This window comes from Bufo bufo, chromosome 1 (assembly GCF_905171765.1).
Source record: "Bufo bufo chromosome 1, aBufBuf1.1, whole genome shotgun sequence".
Taxonomy (NCBI): domain Eukaryota; kingdom Metazoa; phylum Chordata; class Amphibia; order Anura; family Bufonidae; genus Bufo; species Bufo bufo.
Window position 1 is genome coordinate 634941989 of NC_053389.1, and position 19503 is coordinate 634961491.

The 19503-nt window shown below is 39.1% G+C and overlaps 1 protein-coding gene across 1 annotated transcript in view; it reads right to left on the reverse strand.

Annotated features, from left to right (window-relative positions):
* The window catches only part of FAM189A1 (family with sequence similarity 189 member A1), a 489297-nt gene that overhangs the window by 362280 nt on the left and 107514 nt on the right, over positions 1-19503 (reverse strand). Inside the window, exon 2 of the mRNA XM_040413849.1 lies at positions 1435-1566. Within this exon, the coding sequence (XP_040269783.1) occupies positions 1435-1566 (132 nt within the window). The remainder of the gene's footprint in view (positions 1-1434; positions 1567-19503) is intronic.

A 19503-nucleotide genomic window follows, 5' to 3' on the forward strand; every position in this document is an offset into this window, starting at 1 on the left:
GATGGGAGTGAAATGCAGATGGAAGGTATCCATGGTTTACAGACCACAATAGGGACACGGTCATGTGCATGAGACCTTAACGCACATTTCTGTGCCTAGTCTGAAAATGCATGTGGCATAACAGGAAAAGGATGTGGCTTTGTGGGGAAGGGTGTGGCTTAAGAATAAAGATTCAACATTTTTCATCAATTGCGACACATTGCTACACGATTGTGGTCTAAAATTGTGCCTTTAAAATAAGCCAACCATAGTTGGTATAGAGTTCGTCAAAAGTGTCTATCCCTGCACCACATCTATCATCCAGCCTGAGCGCCTGTGATAAATCTGCTGCAGGTGTAGACAGCCATTTAACGTTTTTACCATCTGCAAGTTTAGTAAATCTGATTTCTTATTTTAAAGGCTGAGCAAGTGTGCATGCTGGGAGTTGTAGTTTTACAACAGCTGGAGTGCAGGAGATTGCTGATCCCTGGTATACACATAGCCTATTCTGTACAAGAAACATATTCTGCTACCAGTAAAAAGCACACATTTCAATTGAAAACATATTACACAACTGACTCCATGTATTTTCCATTTAGATGTATCATCTTTTGTGGAGGATATATTGTCTGTCACTTTAAAGATAAGATTAGCTACCATTACACATCCATAAATAATACAAACACAATACAGCTGTTGAACAGCAGTCCACACAGTATTCCTCATCCTATAAACAGCTTCAAGAGTTATAGGTATTGAGTCCACGTTGATGTCAGGGATGTGATTAACATGCTGTAACTCTGTCATTCAAGACAAAGTAGATCTTATGGCTGGCAACTGTATCGAAATATTGCTTAAGTTGCCGTCTTATATATTTTTTTTATTGTTTGAAGTTATTCTCCTTACAACCTTACAATCTATTATATCAGTGTATTGTCTTAGTGCAGTAAAGTAAAACTATAACAGATGTTTTTCTGCAGATACCTGTATAACCCTTATCAGGCCCTTAGGTACGCAGCCAGTTTTTGCTTTTGCGGTTTTGTTTTTCTTTCCCACCTTCCAAGAGCTGCAGGTTTTTAATTTTCTGTTCCATTCATTTTTTTTTTCCAGGACAAGTTGTATTTTTTGGTCAATGGTCAATGTAATTTAATTTATCATAACTTGTATTGGAAAATAGGAAATACTAGAGAATTGTATCCTACCAGATTGTACCAATGTACCAATTGTATCCTACCAGCAGATCTCCCCTTTTAGGCTCTAATGTCATCATCAACGCACTGAAAAGTTCTATGCTGCTAGTCGGTGAAATAGTTTTCCCACTTTGACAAAAGTTGGCAGAAGTTGCTAACTATGTTAACCCTCCCATCCAAAAGGAATAAGTGCCTGTAAATCCATCTACTTTTCACTGTTGGCTGAGGTACTATATAGACATGTCAAGCATTGAGTTTGGCTTACCTTAAGAGTCAATCGCACAGCACTGCACTCCTGCAAAGGATTGAGTTTCAGGGTTTCTCCAGGGTTACTACAACCAGACGTCTGATGTTGCATTTCACAACAAACGCAGACTCCGTCGCTGTTAATATTTATCTAGGAGAGAAAATAATTCTTATATAGACCATGACACTGCAAGTAAAACTATTGATAAGATGTCATAGATGAAACATTTGCTTCTTTGCAGAAACGGTAAAAAGATCCTTCAAATTTTCAGAAACATACAACATATTTGGGGTCATTTATCAAACTGGTGTAAAGTAGAACTGGCTTAGTTGCCCATAGCAACCAATCAGATTCCACCTTTCATTTTCCAAAGGAGCTGTGAAAAATGAAAGGTGGGATCTGATTGGTTGCTATGGGTGACTAAGCCAGTTCTACTTTACACACGTTTGATAAATGACCCCAATTATTTGAAAAGACATTGTATTTTTTAGACTTTTAAGATTCTTTTTTGAACAGATCTTACTGAATCCTGATGGATCTAGTTGATTTATAAGGAGGGTTGTGAAGTTTTCATTGGTTCTGGTATTATTAAATGAAAGAACAGTTATCATATTAACATTATATATCAATAATATCGGTTTCTATAATATAAAAAATCCAGGTCCTATAATTATTATAGTTGAACATTTTTTGAAGTGCTATGCAGCTTTCTACCTTCTACAAAACAGAATATATCAAACAGGATCATGAAATAAATCTCTGCAGAAATACCTGGGCTTGGATGATACGGTAGCATACCATCAGACAAGTCTGAATTATTCATTACAAACTAAATATGTAATGCCGGATCTTTGACCCCATGGGAATGCTGAAAATAGTGGCAGGTGCTGAAAAAAATGTTATCAAGGCTGTGGATTTGCACTTTGAAATCTGTGATCTTTCCTATACTTAGGCACTTTAGCTACAGAACTACTGATGTAATAGTAAATGGTACTGGAAAATCAATATGTTCTTCAGTAAGAAAAAAAAAGCGTCCCCACATGGCATGTTATTTTGCTCTTATAGGAGCACTTTATGTTCAGAGACCACAAAATTCACTCTACTGATACAATTTACAGGTCTTCTTTCCAAGTATTATAGTAGATAGACAGAGAGAGAGGTAGATAGATAAATAGATAGATAGATAGATAGATAGATAGATAGATAGATAGATAGATAGATAGATAGATAGATACACATTTATTAAGACTGGAGTTTTAGACGCTGGTCTTAATAAGGCCCTGTGCTGGCCGTGGTGCCAGCCTATACATAACTTCGGAGGATCCCGTGCTAGTCTAAATGTAAGCTAGCTTCCTTGCTGTCTTACATTTAGTCCATTTTCTACGCCTAAAACAAGCGTAGAAAATGGTAAATGAGACAGGCCTATCATCCCGTCCCCTTCCCTGCCTATAGCACGCCCCCTTTAGACCTGCCGTGAGAGGGGAAAAGTCACAGATTGTGGTGCAAAGGTCCTGTGCACCAGAAATACGCCCAATATAGACATATTTCTGTTTAATGAATGACCCCCATAGTTCTTCAGATTTTTGGTTAGATATAAAGATACATACATAGATATATATTGTTTAATGATTTAGATGGGAAAAAGGCAAAAAAAATTCAATACTTAAAGGGGTTATGCCATGATGGAAATGAAAATCAGACATCATATACTGTAGTACATGACAATCTCTTTCTAACAAAGCTAGAACTGGCCGTGCACCTCACATGGGTCCAGAGATCTCCATTTGTTGCTCCAATGGTTCTGCTAGATATATTTCAGACTGGTAAGTGCCGGAGCCGTGTCCTTTATCAGAAAGTGTGTCCCTTCAGCTTCTGCTCTTTCCTTATAACAGCTCAGAAGAATCCAGATTTCTATTTGTTATTTTCCTACTATTCCCCTTCCCCCACTGCCAGTGTTTAAAGCTGCACTAAAATACACTGTCCATTAGTCCGTTATATTAGTGTAGGACAGCAGTCCGGACCATGCATTTCACTGCAGCTTTGAGTGCTTCCAGCGGAGGAAGAAAGGGCTTCTTATGTGCAGTACCACTCATATATTACTGCAGATGGTAGTCTGAAATCGTGGGGACAGATTCTCTTTAACCCTTTTGTTTCCATATATATATATATATATAAATATATATATATGAAATGTGTGTGTATATATATATATATATATATATATATACTGTAGATCATAGAACATATGAAGATTGTGTGAGAGAATTATCTAAATTGGTGTAAAGGAAAACTGGCTTAGTTGCCCATAGCAACCAATCAGGTTCCACCTTTCATTCTTCAGAGCTTTTTTAGGAAATGAAAGGTGGAATCTGATTGGTTGCTATGGGCAACTAAGCCCATTTTCCTTTACACAAAATTTGATAAATCTCCCCCAATGTGTGAAAAGAGCGGCCTCATGCATGCGCGACCACCACTCCAAGCTTCAAGCAGATACACTACACCGGATTTCGCATCAGTGGGTGTTCAAAGCACAAGCTTTGATTTTTATTAGTGACTTGTACATAGTGGGAGGATCATCATATTAAACTGGGGATATAGTCGATTGGAATACTGGTTGACACTGAGTTCTTTGTTGAATCTTTGTTGAGATTTTTTTCTGAAACATTTTATTATTATAGTTAGTGTTGTGAATTTCACGAGAAATGTAATCTGCCGCGAAGTTGAATTTCCTCGTGCTTTGTGGTAGTGAATCGATTTTCCCTGAAATGGCGGTAAAAAAAATCATACTTACTTCATCCGTTTGAGTGTAAAGAGCCTGTCGCCACCATCTTGATTGAAGATCTCGTGCAAAATGCCATGCGCGGTGACGTATGATGTCTCCAGGCGTTGGATCTTTAATCAAGATGGCGGCTGGCTCTTTGCAATCAAATGGATAAGATAAATACGATTTGCATTTTAATTTTTCAATTTTACTCTTTAACCACCTCAGCTCCCCTAGCTTAAACCCCCTTAATGACCAGACCACTTTTTACAATTCTGCACTACACTACTTTCACGGTTTATTGCTCGGTCATACAACTTACCACCCAAATTAATTTTACCTCCTTTTCTTCTCACAAATACAGCTTTCTTTTGGTGGTATTTCATTGCTGCTGACATTTTTACTTTTTTTGTTATTAATCGAAATTGACCGAAATATTTGCAAAAAAATGACATTTTTCACTTTCAGTTGTAAAATTTTTCAAATAAAACTACATTTCTATATCATTTTTTCTCTAAATTTATTGTTCTACGTGTCTTTGATAAAAAAAAATGCAATAAGTGTATATTTATTGGTTTGCGCAAAAGTTATAGCGTTTACAAACTATGGTACAAAAATGTGAATTTCCGCATTTTGAAGCAGCTCTGACTTTCTGAGCACCTGTCATGTTTCCTGAGGTTCTACAATGCCCAGACAGTAACAACACCCCACAAATGACCCTATTTCGGAAAGTAGACACACTAAGGTATTCGCTGATGGGCATAGTGAGTTCATAGAAGTTTTTATTTTTTGTCACAAGTTAGCGGAAAATGATGATTTTTTTTTTCTTACAAAGTCTCCTATTCCATTAACTTGTGACAAAAAAAAAAATTCCATGAACTTACTATGCCCCTCACAAAATACCTTGGGGTGTCTTCTTTCCAAAATGGGGTCACTTGTGGGGTATTTATACTGCCCTGGCATTTTAGGGGACCTAAAGCGTGAGAAGAAGTCTGGAATCCAAATGCCTAAAAAATGCCCTGTGAAATCCTAAAGGTGCTCTTTAGAATTTGGGCCCCTTTGGGCACCTAGGCTGCAAAAAAGTGTCACACATGTGGTATCGCCGTACTCATAAGAAGTAGGGCAATGTGTTTTGGGGTGCATTTTTACATATACCCATGCTGGGTGAGAGAAATATCTCTCTAAAAGTCAACTTTTCCCATTTTTTTATTCAAAGTTGTCATTTTAGAGAGATATTTCTCTCACCCATCATGGGTATATGTAAAAAGACACCCCAAAACACATTGCCCAACTTCTCCTGAGTACGGCGATACCACATGTGTGACACTTTTTTGCAGCCTAGGTGCGCAAAGGGGCCCAAATTCTAAAGAGCACCTTTAGGATTTCACAGGGCATTTTTTACGCATTTGGATTCCAAACTATTTCTCACGCTTTAGGGCCCCTAAAATGCCAGGGCAGTATAAATACCCCACAAGTGACCCCATTTTGGAAATAAGACACCCCAAGGTATTCCGTGAGGGGTATGGCGAGTTCCTAGAATATTTATTTTTGGCACAAGTTAGCGGAAAATGATGATTTATTTTTTTTATTTTTTTTCTTACAAAGTCTCATATTCCACTAACTTGTTACAAAAAAAAAACCTTCCATGAACTCACTATGCCCATCACGTAATACCTTGGGGTGTCTTCTTTATACTGCCCTGGCACTTTAGGGGACCTAAAGCGTGAGAAGTAGTTTGGACGTCTGAATGGAGCCTTACAGGGGGGTGATCAATGACAGGGGGGTGATCAGGGAGTCTATATGGGGTGATCACCCCCCTTTAAGGCTCCATTCAGACGTCCGTATGTGTTTTGCGGATCCGTGGATCCGCAAAACACATACGGACGTCTGAATGGAGCCTTACAGGGGGTTGATCAATGACAGGGGGGTGATCACCCCATATAGACAATCTGATCACCCCCCTGTCATTGATCACCCCCCTGTAAGGCTCCATTCAGACGTCCGTATGTGTTTTGCGGATCCGCGGATCCACGGATCCGCAAAACACATACGGACGTCTGAATGGAGCCTTACAGGGGGGTGATCAGGGAGTCTATATGGGGTGATCACCCCCCTGTAGGGCTCCATTCAGACGTCATTGCACCCACTACTTACAAAGAAATGCACATTTTTTTGCAAAATTTGGCAAAGCAGCCGAATCGAATTTTACAATGCTTAATGTCATATCAAAGGGATTTAATGAGATTTTATGACATTCTCAAAGTTGCATGCTACTAAAAATAACAAATAGCCGTAGCCACATACCTTTCCAATCACACACCACCCAAATGCCGACAATTCTGTGGTCTGCCATCAGCATTTATACGCTAGATAGCCAACCAGTCCCTTTCACGTGTATCACAGCCAACTACAGATGTCCCAACAAGCAATTCATGAATGAAAAATGTATTCATAAAATAAACCCAATAAAAGAAAAGCATGTATTTCCTAATGACTATGAAATAATTAATGTATGGTGAGTCTGTTTCTTAGGGCTTCAATGTACGTAGAATCAGTTTTTTATGACTACATTTATATAGTGTTGCTGGATTAGAATAAATTATATAAACAACAAAAGACAATTATTAATATAAAACCCAACACAAAAGAGGGCACTTATTCTAATAGGAGTGTGAGCAGTCTCTTCATCAGTGCAGATGTTCCTAGTGTCTCTGCCTGTAATCACAAGACTTTGGTATTCTGCTCCCATTCAGCGGTAGTTTGAATATGCCACCGATTTACAAGTGACATAATTTACTGAAGAGCTGTATGTTTAATCATGACTGACAGTTTTCATTAGCAGCTGGGGCTTAAAAACAATTTGGCATTCTGATCAGGCACACAGCTTTACTACGGCTTCTTAAAAATGATTTCTGCTGGCACAAATTAATACCCATCAGCATTAGAAAGCAAAGAAAGCGTCTGTATCAGCGCTATAGATTTATGTTGGGCATGTTACACTGCTTGTATCTGCTTGTTTGAGAACTAATGTCTCTCCCTATTGGAATTCTAAGATCCATTAGATGCACAGACATGTTCTTGTCAGCTAATCTGTAACAGTGAGGATACAGAGGTGTAGTAGGGATGAGTGTATTATTCTATACAACCCACCATGGTGAGTGGATTTCTGTAGGGTTGGAATTAAACTGTAAAATATGAAGTATTCTCAAACAACATATTGAGCTCTGCATTCTCGACAATAACAAAAAAGCAAATAATGTATGTCATCAAGGGAAGGTCTGCTGTAATATTAGCCAAAATGGTTCAGTTTGTCTAAAAGGAGTGATAAAAAAAATACACTGGGCACATAAAAAAGAGAGTAAGATATATCTTTATTTGATGTCTTTATCTGTCCAACAGACAAGGCGACATCATTTACTTGTTAATTTACTTGAAAAGAAAATTGATATATACATTTTTTTCTAATGGCCCCAATGGAGCCCCAGTATTAAAAATGCCCTTCTATAGTGCCCACAGTAAATATAATGTCCCCACGGTGCCCCCAGTATAAAGAATGCCCCTCTGTAGTGCCCCCAGAAAATATAATGGTCCCTATAGTGCACCTATTATAAATAATGCCCCTCTCTAGTGCCCTCAGTATACAGTCGTGGCCAAAAGTTTAGAGAATTACATAAATATTGGAAATTGGAAAAGTTGCTGCTTAAGTTTTTATAATAGCAATTTGCATATACACCAGAATGTTATGAAGAGTGATCAGATGAATTGCATAGTCCTTCTTTGCCATGAAAATTAACTTAATCCCAAAAAAAACTTTCCACTGCATTTCATTGCTGTCATTAAAGGACCTGCTGAGATCATTTCAGTAATCGTCTTGTTAACTCAGGTGAGAATGTTGACGAGCACAAGACTGGAGATCATTATGTCAGGCTGATTGGGTTAAAATGGCAGACTTGACATGTTAAAAGGAGGGTGATGCTTGAAATCATTGTTCTTCCATTGTTAACCATGGTGACCTGCAAAGAAACGCGTGCAGCCATAATTGCGTTGCATAAAAATTGTGGCTACTAAGATTGCACCTCAATCAACAATTTATAGGATCATCAAGAACTTCAAGGTAAGAGGTTAAATTCTTGTTAAGAAGGCTTCAGGGCATCCAAGAAAGTCCAGCAAGCGCCAGGATTGTCTCCTAAAGAGGATTCAGCTGCGGGATTGGTGTGCCACCAGTGCAGAGCTTGCTCAGGAATGGCAGCAGGCAGGTGTGAGCGCATCTGCACGCACAGTGAGGCGAAAACTTTTGGAAGATGGCCTGGTGTCAAGAAGGGCAGCAAAGAAGCCACTTCTCTCCAAAAAAAACATCAGGGACAGATTGATCTTCTGCAGAAAGTATGGTGAATGGACTGCTGAGGACTGGGGCAAAGTCATATTCTCAGATGAAGCCTCTTTCCGATTGTTTGGGGCATCTGGAAAAAGGCTTGTCCGGAGAAGAAAAGGTGAGCGCTACCATCAGTCCTGTGTCATGCCAACAGTAAAGCATCCTAAGACCATTCATGTGTGAGGTTGCTTCTCATCCAAGGGAGTGGGCTCACTCACAATTTTGCCCAAAAACACAGCCAAGAATAAAGAATGGTACCAAAACACTCTCCAACAGCAACTTCTTCCAACAATCCAACAACAGTTTGGTGAAGAACAATGCATTTTCCAGCACGATGGAGCACCGTGCCATAAGGCAAAAGTGATAACTAAGTGGCTCGGGGACCAAAACGTTGACATTTTGGGTCCATGGCCTGGAAACTCCCCAGATCTTAATCCCATTGAGAACTTGTGGTCAATCCTCAAGAGGCGGGTGGACAAACAAAAACCCACTAATTCTGTCAAACTCCAAGAAGTGATTATGAAAGAATAGGTTGCTATCAGTCAGGAATTGGGCCAGAAGTTAATTGAGAGCATGCCCAGTCGAATTGCAGAGGTCCTGAAAAAGAAGGGCCAACACTGCAAATACTGACTCTTTGTATAAATGTCATGTAATTGTCGATAAAAGCCTTTGAAACGTGCATGTAATTATATTTCACTACATCACAGAAACAACTGAAACAAAGATCTAAAAGCAGTTTAGCAGCAAACTTTGTGAAAACTAATATTTGTATCATTCTCAAAACTTTTAGCCATGACTGTACATAACGACCTCCATAGTAATCCTAGTATATATAATGCCCCCCATAGTGCTCCAAGCATAAATAACACCCCTCTGTAGTGTGCCTTAGTTTATATAATGCCCCACCTAAAGTGCCTTCTCTAGATATATTCCCCTCCCAAGTGCCCTCAGTATATATAATGCATCCCGTTGTGCCCTTAGTTTATTTAATCCCCACCACCCACCTAACTCCATGTAGTGCTAACAAAGCAAAAAAAAAAATACTCCCCTCACCACAGGCACGCATGGGATACTCACTCCGTAATAGACATTTGATTTTGGTCTGATTCTAACAAATCAGTTGGCGAATTTGAGTATGAAAACATTTGACACACATCAGAAGTGATCACGATGCCATGAAAAGTTGTGTATGGCAGTCTGAGGTCTCCTAGGACTGTATACAGCGCCTTTCAAGCAATTTTAATACAAAAACAGCATTAGTAATAACAAAGTGACGGTGACATATATGGCAATGGGTAAATGGATGGTGGTAAAAAACTATGTGATGAATAACACTGCACTGTCAGATTTGGGGGAGACTTATCAAACTGGTGTAAAGTAGAACTGGCTTAGTTGTCCATAGCAAAATTAAAGGTGGAATCTGATTGGTTGCTATGGGCAACTAAGCCAGTTCTACTTTACACCCGGTTGATAAATATCCCCCTTTATTTTGAAAATAAAACATGATTCACAAATTATCCCTTTTTGGTTGCAGGTGCATTCTTCTCTGTCTTCTGAACTGTAAATGGAGGCTGCCACAAAACAATCAGATTTGTCTGGAATCTGAATTTTTGGTCGGGAAGGATTTGTTATAGTAATCATTATTAAAATGTGTCATTGTTTTATAGTTTAGCTATCTTATGGATTTTTATTTATTTATTTCAAGATTGTGTAACTTCAGAATCAAAGGGAATCTTCTAGTATTTTGTAGATGATAGAAATCCAGCATGTTGAATTCTCCTTCCTCCCCCCATTTGCTGTTAGAAAACATTTGGGGGACAGGTAAGAAATCCACCAACATAAATTTCATTTGTTTCAATACAACATTCAACTTCTCCAAAGTAATAGTATGGTCTGATTATTAGCAGAACCCTTGTCCTATGCAAACACTGTTTTAACCCTTTCAATCTATTAGATTTATGTCCTAAATGACCATGCCCCATGCAGCCCGTAAATCTAAATCCTTACTTTAAAGGCAGATTGCTCTTCATAGCTTGCCGCCATTAAAGCGATCAGAGTAACACAATGTCAGTCTACCTCCCTCGAGATGATGATCTCCATGTCAGAAAAAAATGCAGTGCTTAAAGTAGGGACTGTATCCCCTTCAGGACCAGGTGATTTCCCATTGTTGTGTATTTATTTTTTATTCCCTGCCTTCCCAGAACCATAACATTTTTATTTTTCCGTTTACATACACATATATAAAATTGTTGGTACCCTTCCGTTAAAGAGAAAGAAAAACCCCAAATGGTCACTGAAATAACCTGAGACTGACAAAGGTAATCATAAATAAAAATTTACTGAAAATCATCTAAGGAAAATCAAACACTGCTTTTGAATTGTGGTTCAACAGAATAATTTACAAATTAAACTAATGAACCTGGCCTGGGCAAAAAATGATGGTAGCCTTAACTTAATATTTGTTGCACAACCTTTTGAGGAAATCACTACATCAAGTGATTTCTGTTACTCTCAATAAGACTTCTGTACCTGTCTACAGAGTAAGTCTCAGGTTTTGAGGCAATCACTGCAATCAAGCAGTGCGGGCGCCATATTTAAAGACTGGACATTCCCCACACATATACAGCGGATGTCCTGTAGGGAGCACTGGGACAACAATGCAGGGACAAAAATGCAGGAAACTTCCTTTGTTCTTGAGCGGTAAAGCAACTATGCATTCTGAGTAAAGGACACATCTGGTATCTCTAGACACAGAATAGTGAAACAATTGGTTTGCTAGAAAACATTTTGGTTGAAGAAAATAAATTATAAAAGGACATTTGCATGAAAAATTATATTCATCATCATCCTGAAAGTGTTAAGGAGGTATCTATCAATGTTGAAAGTAAGATTTTTAGCTAACAATATGAAGCACATGGTGGTACCTGATTTTTAATAGTCTATAGTATTAGATATGAATATCAAAGTGACCCTGCCCCAATGGTTAAGATTTTATATACACAATGACAATAGAGTTTACTATATCTACTCTAAAATGAGCCACTACCATGGCATACAAATGTGTATCATCATCACTGAGTAACACGACGGCTATGATGATACACCCAACCATATACACCTTGTCAGCTGTGACCGGGTAGTTAATAAAAGGTGACCTAATATTAAACTGCTACTTTCACAGTTTAGACTTCCTTTATGACAAGTTGGCCTCTTGTCTTGCGAAATGTTTTATTGCTCATACTCCAGTTTTATGACATTAACTATTTTGCATGATCTAAGAGGCTAGATTCCTTACACTTGGTTAGAGTTAATACAGTATATGTTACAATCAAAGTGAATTCTGTGTTTTACTTTTAATACTTTCACATTAGTCAGTAGTAGAGGGAAAGAAAGTTGCACCACTACCACATCTAGAAAACTGTGGTTATCTCTGTGTTGTACACCATTGAAACAGTTCTACGATATGTGGGAAGAAGTGTGTCTATGAAGGTTTACATTGGACTTGTGTGTCATATAAATCCAAGTACACAAAGCTCCATACTGTTTGTAGATACAGAAGCACAGAACTCCATATGTAGATCCAAATGCACAGAGGTCTTAGAGAAGCACACAGTCTCTATGGTGCCATACCAGGCACTCCATATAACACTACATTTTGCTTCCATAGTATGGAAAACACTTTTGAAAATGGTTATACAACACTTCAAAGTAAAGTAATTTTAATAGGAAAAAGTGTAATTTCTCACTTTTCGTATAAGCTACACAAAGCCCATATTTTATGACTTAATCAATGAACTGCAAATGTATACATCGTTCCTGTGTTTGTTTCAAATAAATTAGCATTAAAATGCTTATATAATGTTGGATTAAAATTATCAGTGAGAAAAACATGTTAAAAGAAAAAGATATAGATATAATGCACACATAAAAGCACCACCCCAAGCAAAAATACCCTATTTTAGATTAGTTCTAAATACCACTCCTGATGGATTTGAGATTCATGGAAAATTTCTGCTTTGAATTATTACATACTTGAAATAACACTGTTATAGACCAAACTCTGAAACTGTAAAATATATATATATAGTAGCTTGATAATCATGAAAACTGAATGGGAGAGAAATTTGTAAAACATTGCAGGAATAAAGCCAATAATCTAACCATGTTTGGTTTTTTAATACCTTTCAAGCGCTCAGAGTGCAAGAGGGGCCCACAATCCACTCTCAAGTTATAGTTAAGGTATATGATTTTCTTATATTATGGTTTGAGTGTTTTTTTTTACATTTCTAGAAAGCTGTATCGACGGTTGAAACATGAGATGATAAATAATAATATTAACGTTTCTTAAAGTAAAATCAGTTTTCTCCAAATACATTCTGGATGTATTTGAAAGAACAGAATCAGTATCTTCAATAGTAAGTATCTGCTCAATTGGACGTAGTGTAAATATAAAGTGCAGTTATTTATTAATACAATTCTACACTGTGCAAAACGATTAGGCAAGTTGCATTTCTGAGGATTAATTTTATTATTGAACAACTACAGTGCTGAAATGTTAATAAAACTCAAACCTGAATATTTAAGAAAGTAAAAGTGAGGTTTCGGCTTTCTTAGAAGAATATATAGTATATGTGTGCAGAATTTGGGCAACTATTAGTGTGAAGAATTATTATATAACTAAATTAAAAATGAACATTTTCCCATTTCAATATTTTTTTTCCATCTGTTAAAGTGAGAATAATAACTCAAAATTTACAAATAAACATTTCTTACATTTTCCAGAAAAATCTGTGACCAGTATAGCCACCCTTCTTATCAATAACAGTCATAAGCCTTCCATTTGTGGAGCCTTTCAGTTTCTTAATCTGTTGACGATCATCTTTTTTTCAGCAGCAACAACAGCCTTCCAGACAGTGTTTAGAGAGGTGTACTGTTTTTCTTCACTGTAAATCTCCTATTTAGGAAGGGCCCACAAGTTCTCAATAAGCTTTAGGTTAGGTAAGGAAGGGGGCCATGTCATTATTCTTTAAGGCGTTTACTGGCTAGCCATGCAGTGCAGTACTTCGATGCATGTGATGTAGCATTGTCCTGCATAAAAATCATGGTTTTCTTGAAAGATGGAGACTTTTTCCTGTACCACTACTTGAAGAAAGTGTCTTCTAAAAAACGGCAGTAGGTTCATTTTGAGTCCATCTTCAACATGAAAAGGTACAACTAGGTCATCTTTAATAATACCAGCCCATAGCAGCATCCTAGCTCCACTTTGCTGGTGTCTGAGTCGAAGTGTAGCTCTGTGCCCATTACTGATCCAGCCAGGGGCCCATCCATCTGATTATTAAGAGTCACTCTCATCTCATTTGTCAATAAAACCTTTGAAAAATCCTGTCTTCAGATATTTCTTGGCCTAGTCTTGATGTTTCAGCTTATTTGTCTTGTTCAGTAGTGATCGGGTTTCAGGCTTTCTTACCTTGGTCATGTCTCTGAGCACTGAACAACCTTGTACTTCTGGGCACTCCAGGGATGTTGCAGTTCTTGAATATGACTGCATTGGAGGATAACGGGTTCCTGGTCGCTTCACGTTTGAGTCTTCTGAAATCTTTGGTTGGCAATTAAATTGCGTCTTTTTTTCTTAACATATTTCGTGCAACCCTGTTGACTATTTGCAGCAAAATGTTTGGTGGTTTTGTGATCACGTCTCAATTTCAGGAGTGCTGCATCTCTCTGAAAGACTTTTAACAATTTTTTGAATTTTCAGTAAGTGAAATCTCTTTTTTGACCCATTTAGCCAAAGTAAAATAATTATGCACACCTTGATATAGGGTCTTGATCTCCTTAGGTCACACCCTCCCTCATTACACAAATACACATCACCTGATATGCTTCAATCCAATAGGCATGCAAATTTATACGGCTTGGTATAAATGATATGGTCAAAATACTCATTTGGCTAATAATTGTGCACACAGTGCGTAGGTGTTTTCACTCGTATAGCAGTAGGTAACATAGGAATTCTAAGAACAAAGACATTGAGTGTTTGCCTAATTTTAGCTTAAGGCCTAACTCCATGTTAATCCTAAAACTTTAGGTGTGCTTGTTTTTAGCACCAGTATCCATTCCTGTCACTTCATACACTTCACTCCCACACATTTTTTTATTCTCTGACCTGTTAGAAAGGTACATGTTGTAAACTGTATTGAAGGTAATTTTCTTACCAGTGACTGTGTCATGTGACCTGCACTCTGACTTTCCAAATAACACAGCATCTTATGTGTGGACAGGAAGTCAGTTTCTCTATGTATTCCTATGGGAAGCTCAATATTATAGGAGTGAATAGAGAAATAACTGACTTCCTGTCCTGTATCAGTCTGAAGGCAGAGTGTTGGTTATATGACACAGCTAAGGATCAGAAGGGAGGTTATAACTCACAGTCACCAATAAAATTATCTTCACAAAAATTTACATCATGTACCTTTCTACCAGGTCAGAGTATAAAAAAATTTGTGGGACTACCTTTTTAAGATGTCTGTTAGGCTATATTCACAAAAAAAATTAAAAATATGAAATATATTAGCAGTAAACTAATGTTAAAGGAGTACAGAGTTTTGATAAAAATTGAACAAGAAGTTGGTAATTACACAGGCGGAAGTGAAAGAAAGAAAAAAAGATAAATTCCTGAGGGATGAACAGGACTACGACATGAGGAGAATCTTTGATTGGAACAGGAAGAAGCAATATAAGAAGAGACAACAACATCACACTAGGAGCGAATATTGGACCACGGACTCAGATTCGAGTCTGTCTGATGATTTAAACAATCTTACCAATCAATACAACAAAGGATCCAGTCCCTTTAGATGGAGTGTCAGAAGGGGCCGGAGAAAGGCAAAGGACGGTCAGAAAGTCAGCCCGCAGGAAAAAACAAGTCTTATGGAGACAGTGAAGTCATCCATGGAGTCCGACCTGATTAATAGAGAAGGAAATGTTGTGGTTAACCTCACGGGATACAAGTTGCTTCCGGGCTGTATCTCGGACCTCAATCGGGGGCTTGGATACAGCCTCGTTGAGCAATTCGATCCTGTGGGTTTTGAAACTGATTTGTTTAAGTCAGTCCGCAAAATGTACCTATAAAAATGTTTAAAGATGTACCACAGAAGATAGTCCAAAACAGACAGGGGGAGACCCTGGGTTTTAACATTTGTACTAAGGTAGATGAAGAGGAGGTGTCATGCTTGGAGTTCCTAGCTGGTAGAGATTTGAGTATTGAGTCCTAGAATGAAGGGGGTTCTACCAAACCCCCATATGGTAGATTTGACCGGGGGATTAGGTCCACATTTCCCCCCCCCCCATTCCCGCCGGTAGTAGTATTGAAATCTTTCGCCACCAGGTCCTAAAAGACAAAAAAACATTATTATACCCTATTGCTTGTGATAATATCAACAAGGAGGAAAAATTTGCGTTAGACTGGATTAGGGCCCATGAGGACAAAGTGGTGAAACCGGCGGACAAGGGGGGCAATGTGGTGTTGATGACCAAGGAATACTATATAATGGAAGCCCTGAGACAATTAAAAGATGGTCAGACTTATGAGATGATACGGGAGGACCTCGTGGCAGGTATACAACAACAACTTAGGGGTTTACTCCAGAAATATGCTATAAAAGATTTAATCTCGAGCCAAATGGCCGAGAAGTTAGTACCACTGTTTCCCGCTAAATTATGTTGGTAAAGTCCTGATCAAAAGTTTAAGACCACTTGAAAAATGGCAAAAAATCATATTTTACATTGTTGGATCTTAACAAGGTTCCAAGTAGAGCTTCAACATGCATCAAGAAGAGATGAGAGTGAGACAAAACATTTTTTGAGCATTCAATTAATTGAAAATAACGATTAAACTGAAACAGGCTGTCTTTCAGCTGATCCAAATTTTAGGACCACATGCCATTAAAAGGCCAAATCTGTGTAAAAAAGATGTGGATTCATTATCATTTTCTGCCAGGTAGTCACACGTTGTGATGGCAAAGGCAAAAAAACTCTCCCTTTTTGAACGTGGTCAGGTTGTTGAACTGCATAAGCAGGGTCTCTCACAGCGCGCCATCGCTGCTGAGGTGGGACGCAGTAAGACAGTCATTTGGAATTTCTTAAAAGATCCTGAGGGTTATGGAACAAAACAGTCAAGTGGAAGACCCAAAAAAATGTCATCAGCACTGAGTCGGAGGTTCCAATTGGCTGTCCGTCTAGACACTGGACGATCCTCGACCCAAATTAGGGCCCTTACTGGTGCTGACTGCAGCTCAATAACCATCAGACGGCATCTGAGACTGAAGGGCTTTAAAAACAAAAAACGTCTTCAAAGACCTCGTCTCCTTGAACGCCACAGAACTGCTCGTTTGGACTTTGCAAGAGAGCACCAAACATGGGACATTCAAAGGTGGAAAAAAGTTTTATTCTCTGATGAGAATTTTTTTTACCTTGATGGTCCTGATGGTTTCCAACGTTACTGGCATGACAAGCAGATCTCACCTGAGATGTTTTCTATGCGCCACAGTGGAGGGGGCGCCATAATGGTCTGGGGTGCTTTTTCCTTCAGTGGAACAATGGAGCTTCAGGAAGTGCAGGGTTGTCAAACGGCCGCTGACTATGTCCAGATGTTGCAGAGAGCATTCCTTATGACTGAGGGCCCTCGTCTATCTGGTAACGACTGGGTTTTTCAACAGGACAATGCTACAATACACAATGCCCGCAGGAGAAGGGACTTCTTCCAGGAGAATAACATCACTCTTTTGGCCCATCCTGCGTGTTCCCCTGATCTAAATCCAATTGAGAACCTTTGGGGATGGATGGCAAGGGAAGTTTACAAAAATGGACAACAGTTCCAGAGAGTAGTTGGCCTTCGTGCGGCCGTCTTCACCACTTGGAGAAATGTTCCCACTCACCTCATGGAAACGCTTGCATCAAGCATGCCGAAACGAATTTTGTAAGTGATAAACAATAACGGCGGAGCTACTCATTACTGAGTTCATGTTTGGAAGATGGATTTCTGTTTTGGGGGGGTTTAGTTTTTTTGGGGAAGGTGTGGTCCTAAACTTTTGATCAGCTGAAAAACAGCCTGTTTCAGTTTATTCGTTGTTTTCATTAAATTGAATGCTCAAAAAATGTTTTGTCTCACTCCCATTTCTTCTTGTTGCATGTTGAAGCTCTACTTGGAACCTTGTTAAGATCCAGCCATGCTAAATATGATTTTTTTTGCCATTTTTCAAGTGGTCTTAAACTATTGATCAGGACTGTATCTTTTACCAAAAATCCTTAAGTCGCTGAGCCAAGCCCCCTGGCCTCTCCATTGTGGCGGGGATTGGCTCGGTGACTGAGCCTATTTCTAAATATGTTGATTGGTTGCTGAGGCCCCTATTCACTAGTGCCCCTGCATATTTAAATGATACCAATGACTTCCTCCTGGCATTGAAAGATTTTCACTGGCTGGAGGGTTATAGCTTGGTTTCCCTGGATGTCGAGAGCCTATACACCTGCATTCCACATGGGGCAGGTGTTACAGCTGCTCTCGACGATCTGGAGAATGTTGGCAAAAGTGGATTGTTTTGTGACTTTATTAAGGAGGCCCTTTTTTTATTTTAACCAATAATGTGCTTAGGTTTGGGAATCAGTGGTACAAACAAAAACATGGTACCGCCATGGGGACTCTCGTATCTTGTACGTTTGCCAATATCTATCTCGCTAGACTTAAGGATAGGTGTGTTCACTACTAGCAATCCTTATTTGTGTGATATAAACCTTTTTTTGCTTTATGTGGATGACATCTTCATGGTGTGGTCAGGCACTGAGGCCCAGTGGGTGGAATTTGTGACATTTTTGAGTGAGAGCAATGACATGGGAATGTATTTTACCCTCAATTTTGGTGGCCTTAGCCTAGAATTTTTGGATGTGGCTGTTGTGGTTGTGGGTGACGAGTTGGTCACTAGGGGTTATCGTAAACCCACGGCGACCAATTCCTTGCTACACAACAGATTTCATCCTGATAGCATCCTGATGTCCTGATGTCCTTATGGACAATTCTTCAGACTTAAAGGGAACCTGTCACCTCCAAAAATGTTCCCAAGCCGCCAGCAGTACCTGAGAGTAGCCAGCAGCGTGTTTACGACAATTGTTTTCTTCCTGAAGGCAGATGAAGCAAAAGCTCAGAAAACATTCTTTTATCCCCTGCCCGCGTGATTTTCTAGTCATGCTTGAAGTCAAGGGGGCAGCAGCCTCCTTGCTTCAAGTCAAGATAACCGTGCCCCTTCCCTGTCCCTTCGATGTGACTGACAGTGCTTATGCACGACAGTTCGACTGCCTTTGCCGAACAGCCAGCTGTCAGTCACAGTGAAGGGGCAGGGAAGGGGGTGCGGTTACCTTGACTTGAAGCAAGGAGGCCCGCTGCCCCCTTGACTTCAAGCATGACTAGAAAATCATGCGGGCAGGTGATAAAAGACGCTGCTGGCTACTCTCAGGTACTGCTGGCGGCTTGGGATAGTTTTTGGAGGTGACAGATTCCCTTTAAATGCATTAACAGCACTCTAGAAGGTAATCATGAACAGGCCCTAGAGTTAAAAATACGTCTTATGAACAGAGGCTACACGAGAGGATGCTAGACACTGCTATGCAAAAGGCTGGTGAATTTTCCCAATATGACTTATTAACTTGTAGTAATAAGCAGCATAATAAAAAGGGACACACGAGAAATATTAGTGAGAACCATCAGAAGAGATTCGTGTTTTCCTTTTAAGTTTAGCCCTATGGCAGATTGTATACATAGGGCCATATACAACAATTGGGACATTTTGAGAAGGGACACTATTTTTGCTGAGTATGTGGAGGAGAAACCACTAATAACATTCAGGAGGAGCCACACCATTAAGGATAAAATCGCTTTGTAGATGAAACAAGGAATAATTGGCTACGA